Source organism: Colias philodice, chromosome 1 (genome assembly GCF_061535455.1).
Source record: "Colias philodice isolate Cphi_HAF_F1 chromosome 1, ilColPhil1 Martin Lab GWU primary, whole genome shotgun sequence".
NCBI classification, from domain to species: Eukaryota; Metazoa; Arthropoda; class Insecta; order Lepidoptera; family Pieridae; genus Colias; species Colias philodice.
In genome coordinates this window covers 4,598,296-4,620,920 of record NC_143086.1, presented here as the reverse complement: position 1 = coordinate 4,620,920, position 22,625 = coordinate 4,598,296, and the positions used below count along the sequence as shown (strand labels likewise).

The 22,625-nt window shown below is 33.0% G+C and overlaps 1 protein-coding gene and 1 long non-coding RNA gene across 2 annotated transcripts in view; one reads left to right on the top strand and one right to left on the bottom strand.

Annotated features, from left to right (window-relative positions):
* Positions 1-22,625, top strand: part of LOC149491103 (glutamate receptor 1-like) — a 178,663-nt gene that overhangs the window by 50,353 nt on the left and 105,685 nt on the right. The window contains exon 2 of the mRNA XM_089706868.1: positions 18,611-18,643. Coding sequence (XP_089562994.1) covers positions 18,611-18,643 — 33 coding nt within the window. The remainder of the gene's footprint in view (positions 1-18,610; positions 18,644-22,625) is intronic.
* Positions 4,282-6,313, bottom strand: LOC149491105 (uncharacterized). Its single transcript, XR_016316056.1, has 2 exons — positions 6,250-6,313; positions 4,282-4,957 (listed from the first exon to the last, which is right to left on the bottom strand). It is a non-coding gene; the product is annotated as an uncharacterized LOC149491105 (long non-coding RNA).

The following is a 22,625-nucleotide window of genomic DNA, read 5'->3' as shown; positions in this document are numbered from 1 at the left end:
GAAAAAACCTCACGCTCCCCACTCCCACGGGCGCGGAGGTGTTGCTTGAAGGCATAGCATGCAATAGCTTTACCGCGGCAGTCCCCGAGTGCCACACGTCTATTTTTTATTTTTTTTCGTCTTCTCATAGATCAATGTTATTAAATTTTTACGTCTATTAACGCCTTATTAAGCCTAATAATAAAAAAAATAATCTTAATATAAATGACTACCTTCATCTTTACACATACCATAGAATTAAATAATAAAGGGACAAATCCATTAAACCAAACTATTTTCGAGTACCTACGGTACCTATGTACATAACACTAACGCTATCAGTCCCCGTGTCCACAAATCGCCACGATTTGACCAACGTGCGTAATCAAATGAGCAGTGGAACCTGGAGCTGCTAACTATTCCTAAATTTACTAACTAACCAAACTGGAAGAATTGCGTGCTTAATTAGTCTACAAATCAGCCCGAATAAGCTAGTTATTCAGCCGCAAACTGAGTTTAAACAAGGTTTAAACTTAGTATAAACACGTGTCAAACTATGGCTGATAACTAATTATTTACTTAAAGAAATAAAGCCCTAGACTTTTCAGTTGAACTGAGCTGGATTTCATTGCCGGAATACCTAATAAATCTGAGCGAAATTACGTATACGCCTTATATAATGAGAATCCACATTGGTATTGTAATGTTCAGCTAAATAAATACCAACAATAATAATAATAGTAAATACCAACGCGAACGTAGTATGATTTATGCAATAATATTAAAACGACATTTCTAGAGAGTTCAATTCCTAAGCTACGCCAATTTTATACACAATACAAAAAAATAGAAGATTATAAAATCTATTAGATATTCATTTACTAATAATACGCATACTACATTAGTCTAATCGTAGATTTATAATAAGTACTTTATTAGTGCCATTGTACATAAATTTGCATTCATCCCTTTCACAATTATCTACATTTTAAAACCCCGTAACTTTTGTGAATTAAACAATGTCACCGCCGACGATAGCTGAATTTAATAAAGACATCTCTCAAAAGTATTTCCATTTCATAATAGTCGAGAAACTCTCTCACAATTGGCAGGAAGAGACAAGATCATTAAAATTCATAAGTGAAAACGAATCGCATGTTATTACCCGTCCAATTTATCCGAGTTAAACGTTCCGAATAAATTTAAGATTCGCTGCCACCTCGTAAATTGGCCGCATTATGTTGGTTCAAAAATTGATGGTTAGCCAACATGGAACAACACAAATGTATGAATTAGTCGGCTAATGGATGTTGAGTTACAATCAGTACTTGTACATTCGCACTGGACGAAATGTAATTATGTGCGACGAGTGACCACACGTGAAACCAAATTATAAAGGCCCTAAGTGTCCAAGCAAATACAATTTTCATTCGTTTCTAAGTTACGTGAGACCGTTAATTCAATGAGGGGTGTTTTTTGGACAAGTATTGCTAATGGACTAAAACGTTATAATTATGTAGTTATTTTGACAGTCGAAATGTAATTTGTAATAATATGTAATAAAAAGGAACTTTTTTACTATAACATTAATTAGACGTTATTAAGTAAGTATTCGGAAGGATTATTTTTATATTCTTACACTTTAAAATAATCTAAGAATTTTTCTTTCTTATTAATCTGTAGGTACTAAAATATTTCATTGTTTTCTATTATTCCTTTAGATAGCAATGCATCCGTTTATTTCATTGATACTACAGCTTCAAGATAGGCAGAGATATAGGTATCATAAAGCGAATATAATACTCTTATACGTATAGATCTCTACATGCCAGTGCCCCTTAAAATCCCCTTTACAAAATGGTCTAAGAACGAATAGATATCGAATATTCTATATAGATCATATTCATTCGAATCTCCTTGATATTCACGAAAACGGATCTCATGACAGAATGTAGCCTTTCAGCTTAGAATTAGGTTAGCGTATTCTCAGTTCGGATATCCACAACGAAGAAGCGCTTTTGAATGATGAAATGCGTGAATGAAATGCGTGAATGAAATGCATGTTTGGTGTGACGTCACCATATAGATATACAACACAATATAGGTATGTATACTTTTTGGTGCATTAATAAATAATACCTTAATTGGTCCAAACAGATTCCATGCTAATGTTTGTTTAAATTGAACAAATGTCAACGTCTATTTATTATAGTTAACGGTATGTAGCATTGTTTAGCAAAGCTCTTTGTGATAATGGATTTGTATCTATCCAGAATCGGTAAATGTATGAAAATGGCGCTTTTGTACGCACAGCGTAATGTAATTTACATGCAATTTGGGCATTAATACAATTATTCTATTCTTGGTTAATCATTGTTCAGTTAAATAGTTGCGTATAGAATTTTACGAGCAGGAATTTGATATATGTTTTGCATATATGTCATAATTTTCATTATTATAATACACGTATTAATTAATAGCATTATTTATTTGCCAGCCATCTCTGTTAACAATATCGAATGGTATGGATGAGTTTTCTAACTATAATATATAAACTATCTACTAGCTTACCGCCCGTTGCTTCGCCCGCTTTGTCTAAAACATAATAAATTATATACTAAAACCTTCCTCTTGAACCACTCTATCTATCAAAAAAACCGCATCAAAATCCGTTGCGTAGATTTAAATATTTAAGCATACCTGGACAGAAAAAGCAACTTTATTTTATACTATACTAGTGACCCGCCCCGGCTTCGCACGGGTGCAATGCTGATACTAAATACACTACAGAAAAACTGTGAACGTTGTACATATATATAAAAACATAGCGGCCCGCTCCGGCTTCGCACGGGTATAAAATAGATAGCCGGGCGGCCGGCCGGTACCGCCGCAAACGCTACGTCCCGCAATTTTGAAATCTGTAATATCTTCGAAAATATTCATTTAAATCATACGGTGTAAAGGTCCATATAGATCTATATTAAATGAACAATGTATTCAAGGTATTTAATTGGTTAAGGATTAATGCTGTATTGGTTAAAATCGCTTCTAAAATTAGCCATTATTTGTCGTAAAAAGTAAATGACAAAAAAAAGTTATTGTGGGTTATCCATAAGAGATAGACATATACCATCGCGGACTTTTCTGATGACCTTTTCAATGTGTATAATACTTAGTACATTATTTTGATAAAACTCGTAGGGTTTAGCCTGCGTTTGCAATGTAAGCGGAAAAAATGTAATTTTTTACGACATCACATTAGAAACCTCAAAAATAACAGTACTTCTCCACTATTTAATGGATGTTATTATACATATAAACCTTCCTCTTGAATCACTCTATCTATTAAAAAAAACCGCATCAAAATCCGTTGCGTAGTTTCAAAGATTTAAGCGTACAAAGGGACATAGGGACATAGGGACAGGGAAAGCGACTTTGTTTTATACTATGTAGTGATGATAGTGATAGTGATAATATTATAGTGATATATATAAAGGTATCATTAATGACTGTAGAATTAATCGGTTGAGTAGTACAGAATGAAACTAGTTGTTTGGTAAAGTTAATGAGGCGAGAATCAAAGGTAGAAATTACATTATCAACTTACTCTAATGAATTTATTTCCTAAGCGTCGTAACGAAATGGATCGGTAGTCTCACCACATCACGGGATTATTCTCAAAGGAATACTCAGAATACTTTATAATGATAATTGCGAACAATTACATTAATTAAATTGAAGAATGAGGTACGAGGTACGGAGTGAAGGAAATTTTATAAATGTTATTTTAGCAAAAGAATTTCTGTCACTATTTAAATAGTACATATTATAGTGATAACATAAATTAAGATAGTGTTTTGTGCGTATTGATTTATACTTTTTAGTTTTTGCTATTTAAAAATTGTCTATTTCGCAAATGGAGAAGATAATCCAATTCGCCATGCTTATTATCGCATGTAACTAGTAAAATAACATAATATTTACTTAAAGATATAATGTTAAAACGACCACCTAATTGTCATCGCGATTTAGTTCAGCAATTAAACATCACCTCCTTCATCTTCAGCCAAATCAATGTTTTTCAAAATTATACGTGAGATTTCATAATTAATAAAGGGAAAAACATAGTTGTACAATAAAAACACAAAAGTAACCATTCAAACATATAATTAATATCATCCACCACCACCACCACATTCTAGTAAAGAATTGATTTGATTGGAATAAAATAATATGTGTCTAGACTTTTTGTAATTATTACTGCTGTTATAACATAAAGATTTTGAATTTATTTCATACATCTTCATTTCAAACAACTTAAAAATTCTTAAAATACTTATTATGCAATGATGCAATTTAACCTGAAGGTGAACAAATCTTTCTATGCAATCAAAACATCATTCAATAATGCTTTATCAGAAAATCAGTGGTTCTACGAATGACATTCTTACAGTAAGCGGTGGCAGAGAATTTCACAACAATATCGCAACGAGTTACGAAAAACTCGAATAAATAAAGGTTTTCCGAATAATGTCGGCTAAAAGGATAAAAGAATGCCAAAATGAAATAAGAAAATTTACAGATTTTTTGAAATCCTCTGGATTTTCGCGGCCGCTGTCTGCGTAAACAATTACCTACCTACACCTTCAGGTATTACATTGGAATTTTTGTATGGTAATGCATGAACTACAAAACTATGGATATCCAGGTTTATTATCTATAAAATAAAAAGAAAATAATTCCTTATTCAACCAATATACACCAGCATCACTTCTGCTACCAAATTAATAATCTTCTTAGCTTTCGACTTGTCCACTCTCGTGAGCTGTCTTACTAAATTATCGTAGTCACCCCCTTTTCGGATCGACTTGATGACTTTTTCCTTTGTTTTAGGGTCGTATTTAGCGTAAACTTTTTCCCAGAGCATCTTCAAAATCATTCCGTCGATGGCCTTTTCATCATAGTGATCAGCGCTCACCTGAAAAGAACAATTAATAATATTTATAGTAACAATATTATGAAACTTTTAATTTGAAATTGCCGCCTTTTTTGTCAAATCCGTCTCTGGTCACTCTAATGTCACTAGTGTATAGTCTGTGGTTTTCATTCTAATTCATTTGCGTCACTAATAATTAATAAAACAAAGTTATTAAGCAATTATCGTTTAACTTACAAGAATAATTGATTCGTAACTTTTTATTTATGACCTTTATGATAGACCTACCTACCTACCTAGCTTTACCCTTGACTTCGTTCGCGTAGGTGTTAATTAGACGCTTTTCCCACTCGCGTAGGTATCGCAGGGTCATAATATTATAATGATGTATTTATGTTAACATAATATAGGTGTTTATTAGAACTTGTTTTCAATTTTTTCCATTATTTATTTGCAACGAAAGATTAATTTGTATCAATATAATTTACTGTCTAATTTACTGTCTAAAAATGCATACAGATAGAAAGACAAAAAAGTTCGAATATGTTTTTTATTCTATAAATTTAAATTATTTGAGAAAATTCAGATATTTTGTAATAACAGAGAGTTAAATTTTATTTATCTATATTATGTGCTTTTCAACTGGTGTAATAAAATACTACATTTTACCTCCATTAGTTTGATAAAGCAACCCGAGTCAAAAAAAATTTTCATCAACTTTTTTTTCGAAATTACGAAAAATCATGAAGTAAGGAACCTCCGTCTAAATTTTAAAGACCTATGCAACAATTATAGACGTCACGCGGAGGCAAGTATCAAATATTTTTTTTAATTCCCACTTGAATGTAGGAACATTATAACTTAGATACATAAAATTCTGTAAAAAAAAACCTTTTGGTAAATTATTACGATTACGCAAAATTAATCGTGTAAACCCACCATATTTTTTTCTAAATTATCGTAAATTTCGTTTAAAAAACCATTACAAAAACTGCAACAAAAAGCGTGTTAGAGATTAGCGCATACAACTATACAAAAATCGAACGAAATGTTTTATGGAATATGGTTATAAAAAAGAGAATCATCAAAGGGTGAAATTCCACAGATTGAAATCTGGCTACAAGAGCTTAAAAGGAAAGTGACGAAATCTTTCAATTGGAAGCAATAAAAAAAGCTACAAAATCATCAAAAGTTATTCTTGAAAATTTTAAACTCATGAAACAAAATTTTTTTTCGCTTTAAACTCCAATGAAATATTAACAAAAACTTCTAGAAACACTAATCGATGTCAAACAAAGTTTTTTATCCCAAAAAATATACATCATTTAACTTACTATGAAATTCTCCAGGAGAATGATCACAATATAGAAAAAGAATTCAAAACGAGACATGTCTGCCCTTCGCCAACACTCGCACGAGTATAAGAAATAACCGAAGCTGGGAATTTTTCAACATCCACCTTTTTCCACACAAACATTACTGAGAAAAATATCATGTGTGTGTGGGTGTGTGTGTGCTATTAAATTCATTATTGTGAAAAACATTTTTCTTCTTATTATTGTAGTGAATAATATATTATTGTACAAGCTCATTATTATGTGCTATATTATATACAATGCATAGGTCCTATTCATATTATAAACACGTCAAAATATGCAAAAATATATTTTGATATAAACTGAGCATTCATTTTTTTAAATATTCCACTTTTTTGTCCTTAAAGTACGTTCATTTTGAAATCGATAGGATAACATGTTTTAAAAAGTTTATATAGAACTAGCAAAACTTCAATTCATATTGCCACCACTTGGCCACTACGTCAAAATAAAGGTAGTGTATGAAATAAAATATTATACCGATTTAAACTTCACTCTCGTTTTTTTATTTACTTTTTTCTGTATAAAGCCGTTAGCCGTACGTTGGGTGTGAAATCCTGAAACCATATGAAATAGGTATATATTTTGCAAAGAATCAATAAATTTAACATTTTATATTAAAAAAAAATTTCTTCAAGTAGGTACATCTCACGCAAAATTAGCCATAATCGTTTCCGTGAAAACTATATTATCATTTATAATAATATCACTCAATATTTTAATTATGAACTTTCAATGACGGAAAGCACAAATTTTAAAGTAATGATAATCAGTTTTTAACAGAAATATGTTACTTCATGTGCATAGATTTCTGATTTACCTAATTATTTTCCAATTTTGGCGCCAAGATAAAGAAATGGTAAACATGAAATCCAAATGTACATGAATGCCGTCCGCAGCAAACGCGTCGAATTGTATCAGACCGATTTCGATGCTATTGGCATTCGACATTTCAGCACCTATGTCTTTGTTGCCTTATTTAAATTTTAAGCGCATATACTGTACTATTCAGTGACCTGAACATTCCTTACATTTGCCTGCTTGTAAGATGATTTGGAATAACTATTTACCCTAATATGTTATTAAATGTATGTATTTTTGTATTGAATTTAGAACTTTATTCTCAAATGGCAAATACACGCCTTATAAATATTTTTTTAAAGAATACAAACTATTCGATCACGGTAATCAAACCTGCGTCTTTCGCCAATCCGGGTTGATGCCTAGGGCTTGGCCACCCGTGATCCTGCAAGAGTAATCGAATTTATTCTACTCTTGTCTAAGGCACACCCCACCCCCTCGTGATCGAATGTTTTAATAAAATATTATATAAATTATAAATCATTTGAATGCTATAAAACTAAAAATATCAAGTACACACTTTGCTGAAATAGAACTCAACCGAAATTATAGTATATATTTAGAAAACGCATAGCCACAACATTTTGTAGGACCTAGGTCTTATTTGCAGGAGATGAAATAGGTCAAATTGTATGGGCAACAACTCTACCGCGATAACGTGAAATACCCACAAGAAAAGCAATCACTTGTTATTAGTAAATACGCACAAATTGGAGTAATGAAGTATGAAAATAAAAGCCAAGTATTCCAATGTTTTCCATTCTATCAGTTGCAATATATACAGCCTGTCTAATGGTGTGAATACACTAAGCAAATGAATACGAATGAACTCATCGGAAAAGCCAAGCTCATTCTACCGAAAAATGCTTCTTCGCTATTCAAAAAAGGTGCTTCGAACCCACAGACTGCTTCAATGTGTTCACGGCCTAATGTTGGAGTTTTATTTCCTTGTCACTGAAAATGCGATAGACTGATTCATATATTAAAAGCTTATTACAAAATGTAATTTAGGTATAGTCCTGTGAAATATACTATAGCACACTGCACAGCATGGAATTGATGTTATTATTAATAAAAAAAAGACGTGTGGCACTCGGGGACTGCCGCGGTAAAGCTATTGCATAGCGTGCCTTCAAGCCACACCTCCGCGCCCGTCGGAGTGGGGAGCGTGAGGTTTTTCGTTACGGAATTTCTGGATTCGGTCCCCGCGCTCAAGGCCCGCGATAGAAGCTATGCAATAGCTTAATATTTGTCCCCTGCCCGTAGGTAAGGTAACTGCAAAGTTTTATTTCGTCCTAAATACAATTTTGATATTAACATAATACGGTGATACTTTTCATACGCTCCGAGTAAATACTTATATACCTATGCCACACCACAGCCTATACATATAACTAAAACAATCAGTTTTAAATCATCATATACCAAGTTAAACCTCTGTACAAAGTTTTGTATGTATTTTCAATGATAAAACTCATCCAGATTAAAAATTACGACAATTCCTCAGCTTATATACTGAACAAACACACGATTACATTGTACCGCTATCACAACAATGAATATGTTTAAAAGAAAAAACGCGATATTTTAATTTCGCAAGGCGAGGCAAGATTTAAATAAATAATCCGGAGAGTTTCAAAAGTGTTCCGTTTTCAAGAGGTTATGTTGATTATTCAGAAAAGACTAAACTACAAAGCGAGGTATATTCAAACATGCTCAGTTTTAAGCCTTTTGTAAACATAGCTGAATTTACAGCTGTTCACACTATTTCAATTGCAAATAGTTCCCGTCTACTTTCGAGATTACCCTTTATTTCGGAACACATGCATTAAGTAGCTTTTTAACGTTAGTCGGTGAAAGCTTTATGTTATAAATAGTAAGGACTGTAATACCTTGTATGTATATATTATGTACCTATATTTAAAGTGACCCTTTTAGAAATAACAACTAAAGTTTTTAATCAAGTAAAATTATTAGATAGAAATTGTGAAATTGTTTTCTTAATTTTTTTAAATCTAGGTACCTATCCAACATTTGATATATATACAAACAAAATTTTGTGTACTTCTAACAAAATTTTGTGTAACCTATATAAAAAAATAGTTGTAAACCAGCATGTAATTCGTACCAGACTTACATCAATAACGTCCACAATACATTAACTGAGCTGACACATTGATTGCCAAGCGTGTTCGGGGCACGAAATATGATAAATTACGTCTCAAGGTGACCCGATAACCGAATTATTATTCAATCAGTTCGACAATCAGTTTGATAAACGCTAAGTAATAGCCCATGCATGCTTGGATTGAGGCTACCGACCTATATGTGTAATTAGTAGTATTAAAAACACATAATGGTCAAGCTGAATCAATAGCCAGGCATTGATAATTTCCTAGAACTGTAGTCAAAGGACTTTGGATAACCTTTTTACTTTTTGTATGTAAGATTTTGCGTAAATGATTTAATAAATATGTGTATACCAAACACATGATTTACAAAATTTAAGCTGCCAGTAATATTAAAACACACGCTACTAAGTACCAAACTCATAACACCTCATTTCCACATTTTACGGTTGAAAAAACCAAGAGTTTTAAGTGTAATACAATTTACGGAAACTTAATTTAAGTAACCCAAATTTAAGGCGTAATTAGATTAATTTTAAGTCCACAGAAAATACGGCTTTTACTTGACGCAAGTGAAACGAACGAAAACGGAGTGAATGAAATTTACTGAAAATTAAAAACCATTCTAACAACAATAAAAAGAGACGGTATCTGTAAATTTTACGGCTCTGCATAAATTTACGTCTTTCCAAATTACCCTTCATTATAATAAAACTATACTGTTATTGTAGAAATGTGTATAGTGATTATTTTGTAGATAATAATATTATGTTGACAGTCACAAAACAGTAAAATGATTTCAAATAAAACAATCATTAACATTTTCCGTTATTTGAGCTTAAATATACTTGATTCAAAATTTATTGTGTTATTCACACGCCATTTCTGCCAATTTAGAAATAAAATTACATGAAACTCGCATCTAGAAAGAAAGAAAGAAAGAAAGAAAGAAAGAAAGAATTTTCTTTCTTTCTTTCTTTCAAACTCGCATCTCACACGTACAATAATTAATAAACTGGGAATCCTCGTATTATTCGGTAGTTACCTGGTAAACTACTTTTTATGCACCCCTTTACCATTTCTCTTTAAAATTGCCTAATATTCTTTGTAGATTAAGCCATTTAATTTCACCTCTCAAATGGGCTAATTACATTGTACCTGCTAATAATAATATTATGTTCTTTTATATATTCAGTGAGACTGACTGTTCCCACTGGACGATATTCTAAAATTATAAACCTGGCTTAAACAATATCACCATGGTCAATATAAGGCTGACAGAACTCTCAAAATAATAATTTGACTGGCTTACTGCTCTGGCTTGCATGATCTCATCTTGTACATGTTTTTATACCCTATGCTTTATTTTAAGTCTTGAAACGCATATTATAGCTTTATTTTATCAAAATATAATAAAAGATTATCAAGTAAACAGGGGTTGACATGAATCCCGGAATACCATACCGTTAATCCTATCTAAACGTATTGCAAAAGGAGATCTAGAAAGTTCCGCTAGGTTCAATTCTTAGAACCGATATGCAGCGAAAACTCGGAGGCAAAAGAGATTTGATCCCTTGCTCTTGCTCCTTTTTGCTGCCATTAATACCCCTCGAAGGCAGAAGATAGATTTATTTACAGAAATTAACTTAACTGTGATTTTATTTTTATGGACATTTACTTGGACTGAGATGTCGCTCAGGACTCGTCTATACCTTTAAACACTTTTGCGGTTAATTGAACATTTTAATGACTTTCAGTATCAAAGACGATTTCTATTACATTTACATTCTGAGAGGATAAAACCAAATACCGTCCTACAATCCTATAAGCTTAGCCCTAATTACTCCATTACCTGAAATAATAAAACTTAGTATGTTTGTGAAATGGACTATCTGGTACGAAACTTTAAAACTAGAGCAGACTAAAATCCGTGTGAAAAATGAACGTCACCTCTGAACCAGACAATTTTATATTTCAATTTGATAATATTCCCTTCTATCTGCGAAACTTATAAACGTGAACAGCTCTCCCCTATGCACCAATTCGACTGCTCTAATTGTATTTGACCTCCTTTTATAAAACTAAGTACTTAACGTTCGTTCCTATTTCTGGTGCTATGGAATAAAGTAGTTGTTTACTATCTAGCTGTATTATTTTTTTGATTACCTGATTGGATATGAATTAAAAATTCTAGCCGGATTTTTTCGTCAACTCTATCTGCAGTATTTTTGTCGTAATATGTTTTGTAAACTGAGGAGAATCCTTTCAGATAATTATGTACTTTTCAGCATAAATGTTGCTGAATTAACGTAAGTGTATAAGCGGAACATTTTTTTCACCCGCTATTTCACCAGAATATTTGAATGAGGACCCATTCTGACGTTAATGGGCTTCATATCATTTTATTAGCATCTTGTAGATTGTTCTGAATGTTCTAGATATAATATTACCTTCCCAAATTTAAGTACATTGATTCAAACATTTGAATACAGTTTCTGTAAGAGCTTCACGACGGAAGTTTTTATCATAATCATTAAAATTTAAGTACTCACAGACTTCAGAATTGTGAAATAATATTTCACCACAGCCTCACTAATGATGTATTTATCACGCTTAATGGATACTTAGCCCAACAAGGTCAAGATAATAAAGTGTTTCGAGTTGTATTATGCAGCTAAATTAAATCGTTTCCCACCTGTAGACGCTTGCGAACTACGAATAGCTCCACTTCATTCGGTTGCTTAATGACAATAATTTGATTAAAATACTTGGAAACGATGTTCATGCCGGTGATTAATTTACTATGTTGACCTAGCAACGGGGTTGAATACATTTCAGTGTATCCCTTGTAAACAAAACAAATAGTAGAGTTGAATACATACATACTACCTACTTATATAATACAATATTTTTATTTAAATTAAATGAGTTATCAAAATGCTACACGATTTTTAACTATACCTTAAATGAATATTAATATTACAAATACCCAAAAACAAGTTTTGTACTTATAAAAAAACTGATTGCCAAGAAAGTAAATACTAAATTTCAAGGACTAATAATTCGTAGTTGCATTGAAAAGCAAACTTGCACAAACAATTAATCGAAACTACGTATATTTTTTATTATTAAGTAAAACGAAGATACGTACTAGATATAAAATTCCCTTATCGATGAACTATATTCCACACAGTTCACAAAAACCACCCCGATATTTTATCTAGATCGCTCATGACAATAGTTTTCATTAATTAGCCGAACATTTGAGATTTTGGAAACACGCCGGAGCCCGGATCTGATGGAACTTTGTATTAGTTTGACAAATTTCCTAACGATGTGTGGATCAACATACGGACGTCATGCGGGCAAAACGAATTAATGAGTTGGGCGTCAGAAAAGTTCAGTCCCTACATGGTTCCTACGTTCAAATCGTTTCGGTGATTACAGATAGCTTGGATGTGCATCCAAAGTTTTTAATGGACATGAACGTTTCCGTTTGGCAATGTCGTAAACGTATCGGTGTCTGTAATGCATATTGTGTGGATTTATTATTGTCTATTTTCGTAATTTACGTAATATTCGACTTACATTTCCACAGTGATGGTTTTACTGCACTGTTAAAAGATGGGTTAGTGGTTATGTTTAGGTTTAGTATTGTGGTTTTACTATTTACAATTCTGAATCCAAATATTTTTAACGAAACATGAGACATACGAAGCATGAATTGTGTAGTGTGAGACTGCAAATTCTTAGGTATAAGAAAGTAAATTCAGAAATGTTGTCCTGATCGTCCACCAAGGGTAAATAGTAAACATCTTGCAAAAACACTCAACATGAGAGTACTCATAACTTCGAGAAGGAAAATTGACACAAAATCACGGCGTCGCGGCTGAAAAGTGACCCGGGTTCGGTTTGTACAAATGACTCGTCGGCGCGATGAAAAATCACAAAGCGAAGTAAATTATGAGTTCAACTAAAAGTGCTTCTCGCATTGTCGGGAGAATCATACTTGAGGGTATATTTCAAAGTCGTAGTTATACGTCGCTACGCTGCCCGGTTTTTGTGAACCGGCATTATGTCTGAGCAAAAAACTTAGACAATAACGTGTAAACTTTGTTCGTTGCTGTTTTTTTCTGTTGGCATTAAACAACTGCGTGATCCAATGTTTGTTCTGATTATGTACAATTCAAACATTAGAAATAAAGATTTACGTATGATGTTTCACTCAAGAGGCGTAACTTGCTACGACGGTATCCTACAAGTAAATTTATAATTTACATAGTCACTATTTATACACAATTCAAAATGAAGCATACATAAGTACAAAATTGCATCAAAAAATTAACCATGACCGAAACATACTACGAAAACATACTAATAAAAATAAGTATAAAACCTCTATTCAGACATTAGAACCGAAAAAACAGTCCTATGTAAGCGCAAGCTTCAATCGTGTCCCAGAATGCTTCAGAACACTTAAGACCGTTTAGAATTCGTTTACCTGTCTGCGTCCTCCACTAAAGGAACTACCTGGAAATTTTTCTTTGAAAAATTCTCTTCAATAAGGTTTTCATGCTCGTCCAGAAATTCCCTCGGAACTTTTAAGTACCTAATGTTTTTGACACGTCATTTAGTTTTCCTTTCAGAGAATAGCCCACTGAGGATCCACTGTTCAGGTATCAGCTTTTATTAGATATTTTTATATAATTAATCGGGTAACCCTAGCTCGGCTCAAAGGACTTTTTGTGCTCTTAGTCTAGTCTAGTTTTAAAAGTAAATGCGTATAACAAAATTCAAAAACATGGAATTTACGGTGAAATATTATGTTTTAATTCATGTACCATATTACCGCAGTATTTATATTCTTTTAGCTAATTATGCAGCTTATTTCGTATTTTACATACGACCACAATGGATATGTTTATTAATAAATGAATGAATTTCAAAATATTTCGCTCTGGAATTCCTTTTGGGTGACATGAAATTTTATGACTATGGACAATGGACATTTTTTACAAAACCAGATTGTAAATATTGTAGGTATTGTTTTTGTATGATAGAATAAAACACTATTTTTTAGAAATAACACAATACGACATAGATATTTTATCTAAGCAGTGTGCTGAGTACAGTATTTTTCCGTCTAAACCATCACTGCTGCTTACGGTATGATTGAAAAGCAAGTTTAATACGGTGAAAACGGATAATGTGGTACTAACAATAGTTTATAATCTGTATTATAACATACAATATTTCCTCCCACTTCATAAAAAAAACAGTAAATGTTATGAACTTTATTTATGGATAACCAAAATATGGTTTGACTTTCAGCTTATGAAGAGTAGGTATAAGAAGTGATAACCTCAACAACTGTGCGTTTTTCACGGCATTTTCTGCCCCGAACGACAAAATTGTGGAACAGCTTGCCATCTTCGGTGTTTCCTTCTACTTACGATATGAATGCCTTCAAAAAAAGAGCCTACGCGTCCCTCAAAGGCCGGCAAAACAGTCGCAATGTTACCTAAGTACCTAACGTTGCAATTGCTATGGGCGGCGGTGATCACTTTCATCAGTACACCGCCCGCTCCTTTGTCGGTTTTAGTATTAAAAAAAAAACCTCTAAATCAAGTAGAGTCGCTTACTCAATAACTACATTAACATTTAATTCGATTAAACCACTTATATAATATAATATCCAAAGATCCTTTACTAAGCGCATTCCTTATTAAAACCAAATCCGGGATTATGACGCACACAGCGGTCACCGCAAGCTATGCACCTGTGTACATAATGTATGATCTTTACGTACTAATTAATAGTAACGAGGAGATTGTTAATCATTCCGTGGGTGCTTAATGAGACATGGTACAGAGCCGCTTACACAGTCACATGATGTAGTTTAATAGCCCACAATTTGTCAGCTGACGGACGATTTGTTCTCGACACGGAAGAATTAGTTGAGCATGATTAGCTTATATTATATTGTTCTGGAACGTTCTGGGTTTTTTGCTGTTTGTTCATTGGTACTTTGATATTTAAAGAGCATTTAGAACGTAACACTATCAATATGAATGTACATTGAAATATGTTTTAATCACTACATAGTATAAAACAAAGTCGCTTTCTCAGTCCCTATGTCCCTATGTCCCTATATCCCTTTGTATGCTTAAATCTTTGAAACTACGCAACGGATTTTGATGCGGTTTTTTTTAATAGATAGAGTGATTCAAGAGAAAGGTATAATAACATCCATTAAATAGGGGAGAAATACTGTTATTTTTGAGGTTTCTAATGTGATGTCGTAAATAATTACATTTTTTTCCGCTTACATTGCAAACGCAGGCTGAACCCTACGAGTTTTATCAAAATAATGTACTAAGTATTATACACATTGAAAAGGTCTACAGAAAAGTCCGTGATGGTATATGTCTTTCTCTTATGGATAACCCACAATAACTTTTCTTTGTCATTTACTTTTTACGACAAATAATGGCTAATTTTCGAAGCGATTTTAACCAATACAGCAATTATCCTTAACCAATTAAATACCTTGAACACATTGTTCATTTAATATAGATCTATATGGCCCTTACACCGTATGATTTAAGTGAATATTTTCGAAGATATTACAGATTTAAAAATTGCGGGACGTAGCGTTTCTGGCGGTACCGGCCGGCCGCCATTGCACCCGTGCGAAGCCGGGGCGGGTCGCTAGTTTTTGGATAAATGGCAGCTGTTGGGTAGTACCTAATTTCTAGATTTTTCTACTGATATTCAGTATATAAGTATAAAATATATTATTGGCTTCTTGGTAAACATCTAATATTTTAAACAAACAAAAGGCTATACAAATATGATATCAAGAACAGGAAATTTGTGTCTACATTTACGCTTAAACGTATTGAATTCTAATCAACGTTGCCTAAATTCAATCAACTTTATTTTCACAAGAAACATCGTTTATTTTTGTACTTCCTACCTACCTCCTCTTTCATAATATTACTCCACACAGTAGGTTGCCTGGAAGAGATCACTCTTAAGTGATAAGGCCGCCTTCTGTGCTGGACTAGTTATAAGTTTTAATTTTAAGGATTTATTTGTATGCCAGAACAATAAAGTGTTAATAAATAAAATAAATGTTATTATCCTATACTAGCGGTCCGCCCCGGCTTCGCCCGTGGTACATATTTACCTTTTCTCTACATAAAAACCATCCTCGTACTTCAAGGAATATAATAAAAAAAGAATTATCGAAATCGGTTCAGCCGTTCTCGAGTTATGCGCTTACCAACACATTTTGCGATTCATTTTTATATATAAGACTAGCGGTCCGCCCCGGCTTCGCCCGTGGTACATGTTTACGTTTTCTCTACATAAGAACCATCCTCGTACTTCAAGGAATATATTAAAAAAAGAATTATCGAAATCGGTTCAGCCGTTCTCGAGTTATGCGCTTACCAACACATTTTGCGATTCATTTTTATATATAAGAATTATGTAAAGTTATACAACTATTTATGTTATGATGATAATTCTCTAGTTTTATGTGGTTCCATTGACACTGATGATAGAAGCTTTTTTCTAAGCTTTTTAGATACATTGTTAATCAATGTTCGTAGTAGAGATATAGTTATAGTAATTCAGAAAAATATGTTTTATTTCTCAAAATTAAACAAAATAAAAACCACACTTGAAAGTTTAAGAAAATCATCACTCCTAGATACGCAAATGAAAATGTTTTTCCTTATCGGGAATAATATGAGCTTATAATAAATTGATGCTTGATGAAATTTCCAGTCATTTCATTTCGATATTAGAGTATTGTATTTCGAGTATATAACCAACAAATGAAATGAAAATATATATTTGATATTAATATTTTTTATCAGTATTAATAGAAATATGGACTCATAACAAACATGTAACGTTTATAACATTAAAAAACAATTTCATTAATTCTGTTTCATATTGAATGAACTTTTCATCAATTTAATAAGTAATGATATAAAATTTTACAGATCGAGTTGAAATGTCAATATATCGAAATCATAATGAATTTTCTTCATAACCATTAATTGATTGCTATAATAGAGTGTACTTACATTAACGTAATTCAATTATTATTTTCCCATTAAAACTGCCATTATATTACGATAAGTATAACATTACTGTGCTTTAAAATGAAATTAATATTGGACTAATTTAGCAAGGAAGAGCAGCAGTGTAAGCTCGAAACATATAACTGTCAAATTTCATATTCATTACTCCGCTCCAAATGCAATTAAGGTTTTACTTGTACTTACATCAAGGGTTGGTTTAATTAAATTCATAAGTACTACCGTTAAAGCATAAAGATGTACGTTGTGGCGACCAAAGTTAAGTGGGATGTGGCCGCATGGTACCCTCGTTCGAATAGTGCGCCTATGTCTTTATATTTCGCTAAATATTAGTACTGGGGCCGTGTACCTCTTATTTCCACAGTTTACGCCGAATTGAACTGACTGGCAAATTCATATCATGATAGCAATAGCCATTACTGGTTGCTGCGATCATGGTTAATTATGGTATAATATTAATTTTCCAGTCAGTTCAATTCACGGCGTAAACTGTCTGGAAATAAGAGGTCATAATATGGCCCCGAAGTTAATTATTTGCTTAGCGGGTACAAATTGTCTGCTATGTCATTGTATGCTGCTTTGCTGGATTATTAGGGTATATCGAAGTAATTACTGGTATAGCTAAGCTAATGTACATTCAGGCGCAGTATAAAATAGATTATGAATTATGCGTTTAGAAATTTCTAGTCCATACTGTCTAGTAGCCTGCATCGGGTACTGTCGTTAAAATATTATAATGATAATATAGTGTAAGTGTCCAAAACAATGTATGGAATTGCTGAACCTAGTTTATAAATTATTTAATAGGTAGATATGAATTGGATATAGTCTAAATGTTTTACATTAAGTTAGTAAGGATTCTACTTCCTCATCGCATAGCACAAAAATACTACCTACTTTTTTATACGTATAATTAATTGAAGAAAAAATTGGTTGTCTGTAAAGTCGGTTTACTGACGATAGTTGAACGTGACAACGGCCGATTGTGCTTCTTTGTCGCTCGTTCCGCGCTCTCGCTTGCACTGCAAGCCTTACATGGAACGCCTCAGAGCGAAGTAACGCCGCATGAGTCATATTTTTTCGTGCGTGCAGCCGGCTCTATCGAATTATAAGACGTTGTCACGTCTAAAACAATTTTCATACCTAATAGAAATAAATTTAAGGAAATGGTAAAATTATCATTCTTTATTAATGTAATGTATTTTGTTCCAGGTCCAAAGAATCCTCACGCCACCGTCACCCTTGGTAAGTAGAAAAATTCATATAACCTTTTACACGGTTATAATGTTACTCTATACTTATTTTTATTGAAATGATATATTTCGTAGTCTACTCGTAGCATAAAATCAGTCTCATTGCCTTTTCTGGATCGATATAATAATATTAAAATAATATAAATAATAAAAGCTTATTTAAGCTTCATGTGCAAAATACATCAAAAATTACAACATAATTTTAAACAATCACTTATGAAATCACCATTATCGCACGGGCTTTATTTGATGAACCTAACGTTCAAATAAAGCCATTCCAATTAAAGGAAAACAGTCAAGAAAAATACATCTATTTTCATACTTACCGTTAAATATTGTCAGTAATAACACCCCTGTGGTCTAGATAGAACAAAAACGAACGTAGGAGTTTCTTTCAGGGAGCCTAAGGCTTAATAATGACAGAGCCTGCCCTCTCACCGTATGCCGGAGAATTGAAAAAGTTTGAGTGTACATTTCTGCAAGCACAAAGACAACAAGCCGCTCTTATATTTTGCTTGTTCCCTACAACGGTTACGAAAACGTGACACGGTGATGCCATTATCATGTTTTGACCGACTGGCGGATTGACCTTGAATTGCGGTGTAGTTAAAAAGAATTGCTATTTAACAAATAAAGAGGCATGTCTTCTCTTGATCATCGATTAATTGTGCACACACTCTCTTTTTTCATACAAAAAAGTGTGTGTGCAAAGCACACGTGTCAGAAGTGAAACTTCTTTGGAAAATTTAAAGATACCGAAATCGTCGCCTTAATCCATTACGTGACGGTATTGTCATGACGCGACCTTGAATTTTACTCTCAACGCGACTTAAAAAGTTTCACTTGTAAAAGTTAACTTCTAACAGCATGTAAACGCAAGGATTTGTATTGGTAAAAACCGATCCAAATCAATAGCAAAAAACCTAAAAGAGGTCACTATCACGGACATATATCAAGATAGACTAAGCGAGTGTATGTACTTCCCGTGTCCAAACTACGATTATGAAACTTACTTGACGCTGGCCTACACTCAGTCCGCGCTTGCAGTTCGCCAAGGAAAGACGTGAAGCTGAATAAAGTAAAATGCCGAATTACGCCGTTATAAACTGTAGAAACTCCACAGCTGTGAGTGGCCGAGTTAGCAGAGATGTTTCCTTCCACCGGTAAGTAATTTTCTAATCAGAATATGCACTATTTATTTTAAAATCAAATAAAGAATATCTGTGGAAAACGATCGTGACAAACACGGATACCAAATCATACGAAATGATTCGGAATACATTGCGGCTTTTACTTGGCACGGTAAAGATCGCGTCGTATGATAACAAGCAATGAATAGCGTCTTCTCATTTTTCTGTTCTCATTTTTCTGTCCAATTTTGTGGTTAGTGATGTTCATTTGATGCAACAGTTCTCGATTCTAATCGATTTTATAATCGAACAGATAAATGATAATTTGAAGGAGCAATTTTTCAGAAAAAAAGGCATAGATTTTTTTTGTCATTTAATACGACTTGACCTAGAACTTTTAAGTATTTTAATACAAAGGTACTAAAAATAAATATTATGACATGGACGCCATTAGTTAAAGTGTCATCTTGGGAGTTTTTTAAGAAAACTCCTTATTGCTTAGACTATGTTTGTTTTTTCAGTTTTCCAAGTAACCCGAACATAAAAGGAAAATGGATCGATGCAACGGGACATAAAGATTGATTGATTGACAGTTTCATTACTTTCTTTCGATGGCCTCTCTAGTACGTAGTACATGGTAACTCAATGGGCATATGTAAGAAAAAGCTAAAACACATTAGTTTACTTGTTAGAATATTAAAAGGTTTATAACTTTATTTTATCATCCCTCTGTCTATGGTAATTATCATTTTTCTGTCTTGAATCGATTTAGTAATCGATTACGATTCATTTATTTGACTACCTCTTAGACATAGATCTAGTTTGATCTGATTTCTTTCGATTTACTTCGATGGGATAGGACGATACTAGAATCGCCGCGCGAGTGGCGGCCTAATCGATTTAGCGTAAAATGAAATTAACATCACTAAAAAGCGCTCGTGACGTCATAACGCGTCAAGGTCAGTACAAAAAATATGACACGCTTGGTTTTCATACAGATCGCGGTACTTGCGTTGTCTACTTATATATACATGTCTGTGGTCACTATAGTCCAAATGCTTATTACAGTTCAAGAGATTAAACCTAGATTAAGTCGCAAACGTCGCAAGCGTTAAAACAAAGGTCCCGTCAAACGAATTTACACCGAGGAAGCCTTAAAACAAAGTATTAGTTTAATAATGACGTTAATGAAAACGGAACCTTGATAATATTCGTTCGCAAATTTCCCCGTATAAAACGGTGAGCTTACACAACGCTCAATTTAGCTATGAACACGCCTGTTAACCACGATCTTCCTATAGAAACTAATTTAATAGGGCGCTGTTAATCATAATTTGTATACCGATGATTAAATTCCAAATATTGAGATTAATTATATTATTATACTTATGGCGCAATCTTGAGGTTTCCCTTTCGATTATAAAGTGTATGGTTAATCCATTGTATTTGTGTCACGGGTATGAACTGAGCTATTATGATGTAGGAGATAGAAGACAATACAATATGGATTAAGAAATAAGTGACAGTGGGTTCGGTAGCACTTTCACTTTTAGGATAATAGTAACAAATATTAATAGCCCTTACGACCTATATATTTCATGAGAGTTATTGATTATAAAAATTTTCAAAGTTCATTTAATACTATGCTACAGAGCGTTAATAAACAAAACTTTATCACAATGCTTAAAACTCACGCTTTGCAATAATACAAAATGAGTATGAGAAGTAATGCTCTACAGAATAAGGTACGAACAAACACATAACAAATCAATTTTTATTTAGTATCTAACTAATAACACTTTCCCTGGCCTCCTGATACCCTAGTACTCTATTCATTTACAAATTAACGCCACTTTCATCTATTTGTTTACACTCGTGTGTACTCAGCATAGTACAGTGATCATAGTTTGTGCGACTTACGACCACTCCTTACTTTGAACGGAGCATGGAGAGGCTAACAAAGATGCCAAGATGTCACTGACAGACGGTCAGGAAAATTTGTATCCCAGTTGTATCGGGTATACACCATCTGTCGTCCTACGGTAAGGCTATTAGTGAAAGCATATTTCGAAAAATTTTATTGGTACAATTTCGAGGAATTTTAGTGTTGGATGGATTAGGAAAATTTAGGCATAGTTTTTCACTACTTTACTCTCAAATCGGTTGTACATATTCGTCGAATTTCCAAAATTGAGCAATTACTTTACCCACTGTAAAACCAGTTAAAACTCAATCGGAAAGCGTTTAGAATTTTATAAAACGCCACCGATAACATCGAACAAGAAGATACAATAAAAATAATAATAGACGCCGTTCATTTGCGCCGGTAACAAGAAGAAAATAAATAAAAAGGCACTATCTGAAAGCATAAAAAGTTTCACAATTTCTCTGCTCCATCCTACTCTGTGTACGTCATATAAATTATCACATTTTTCTCGAAGCACCAGACTTTATTAAAACAAATGGTGGTCTAGCCCTAAGACTTAGACATGACGAGAATAAACCGTGGCATTTTATGTTATTGTACTTATTTTTAACTAAGTTCCCACCTCTTCATTTTTCTTACTCTGCCCCTGTATAAGGAATTTTTAATATTTCCCAACAGCAAGACAGGCGTAATTAAAATGCATATCTACAATTTCTCGAAGTAAATGAGAAAAAGGTACGTTACATAACGGTACATTTCAAGCTTAGGATTGTCTTAATGCTCGTGATATTCCTTTGCTATCCGTTACTTTAATAAAAAAAATTTCCAGCGTACGTCGGTAATGGCGACATTCAAAGGTCTTACTTATATGAGCTATGGAAATTTTTAATTATGAATATCGTTTTCACTCACACATC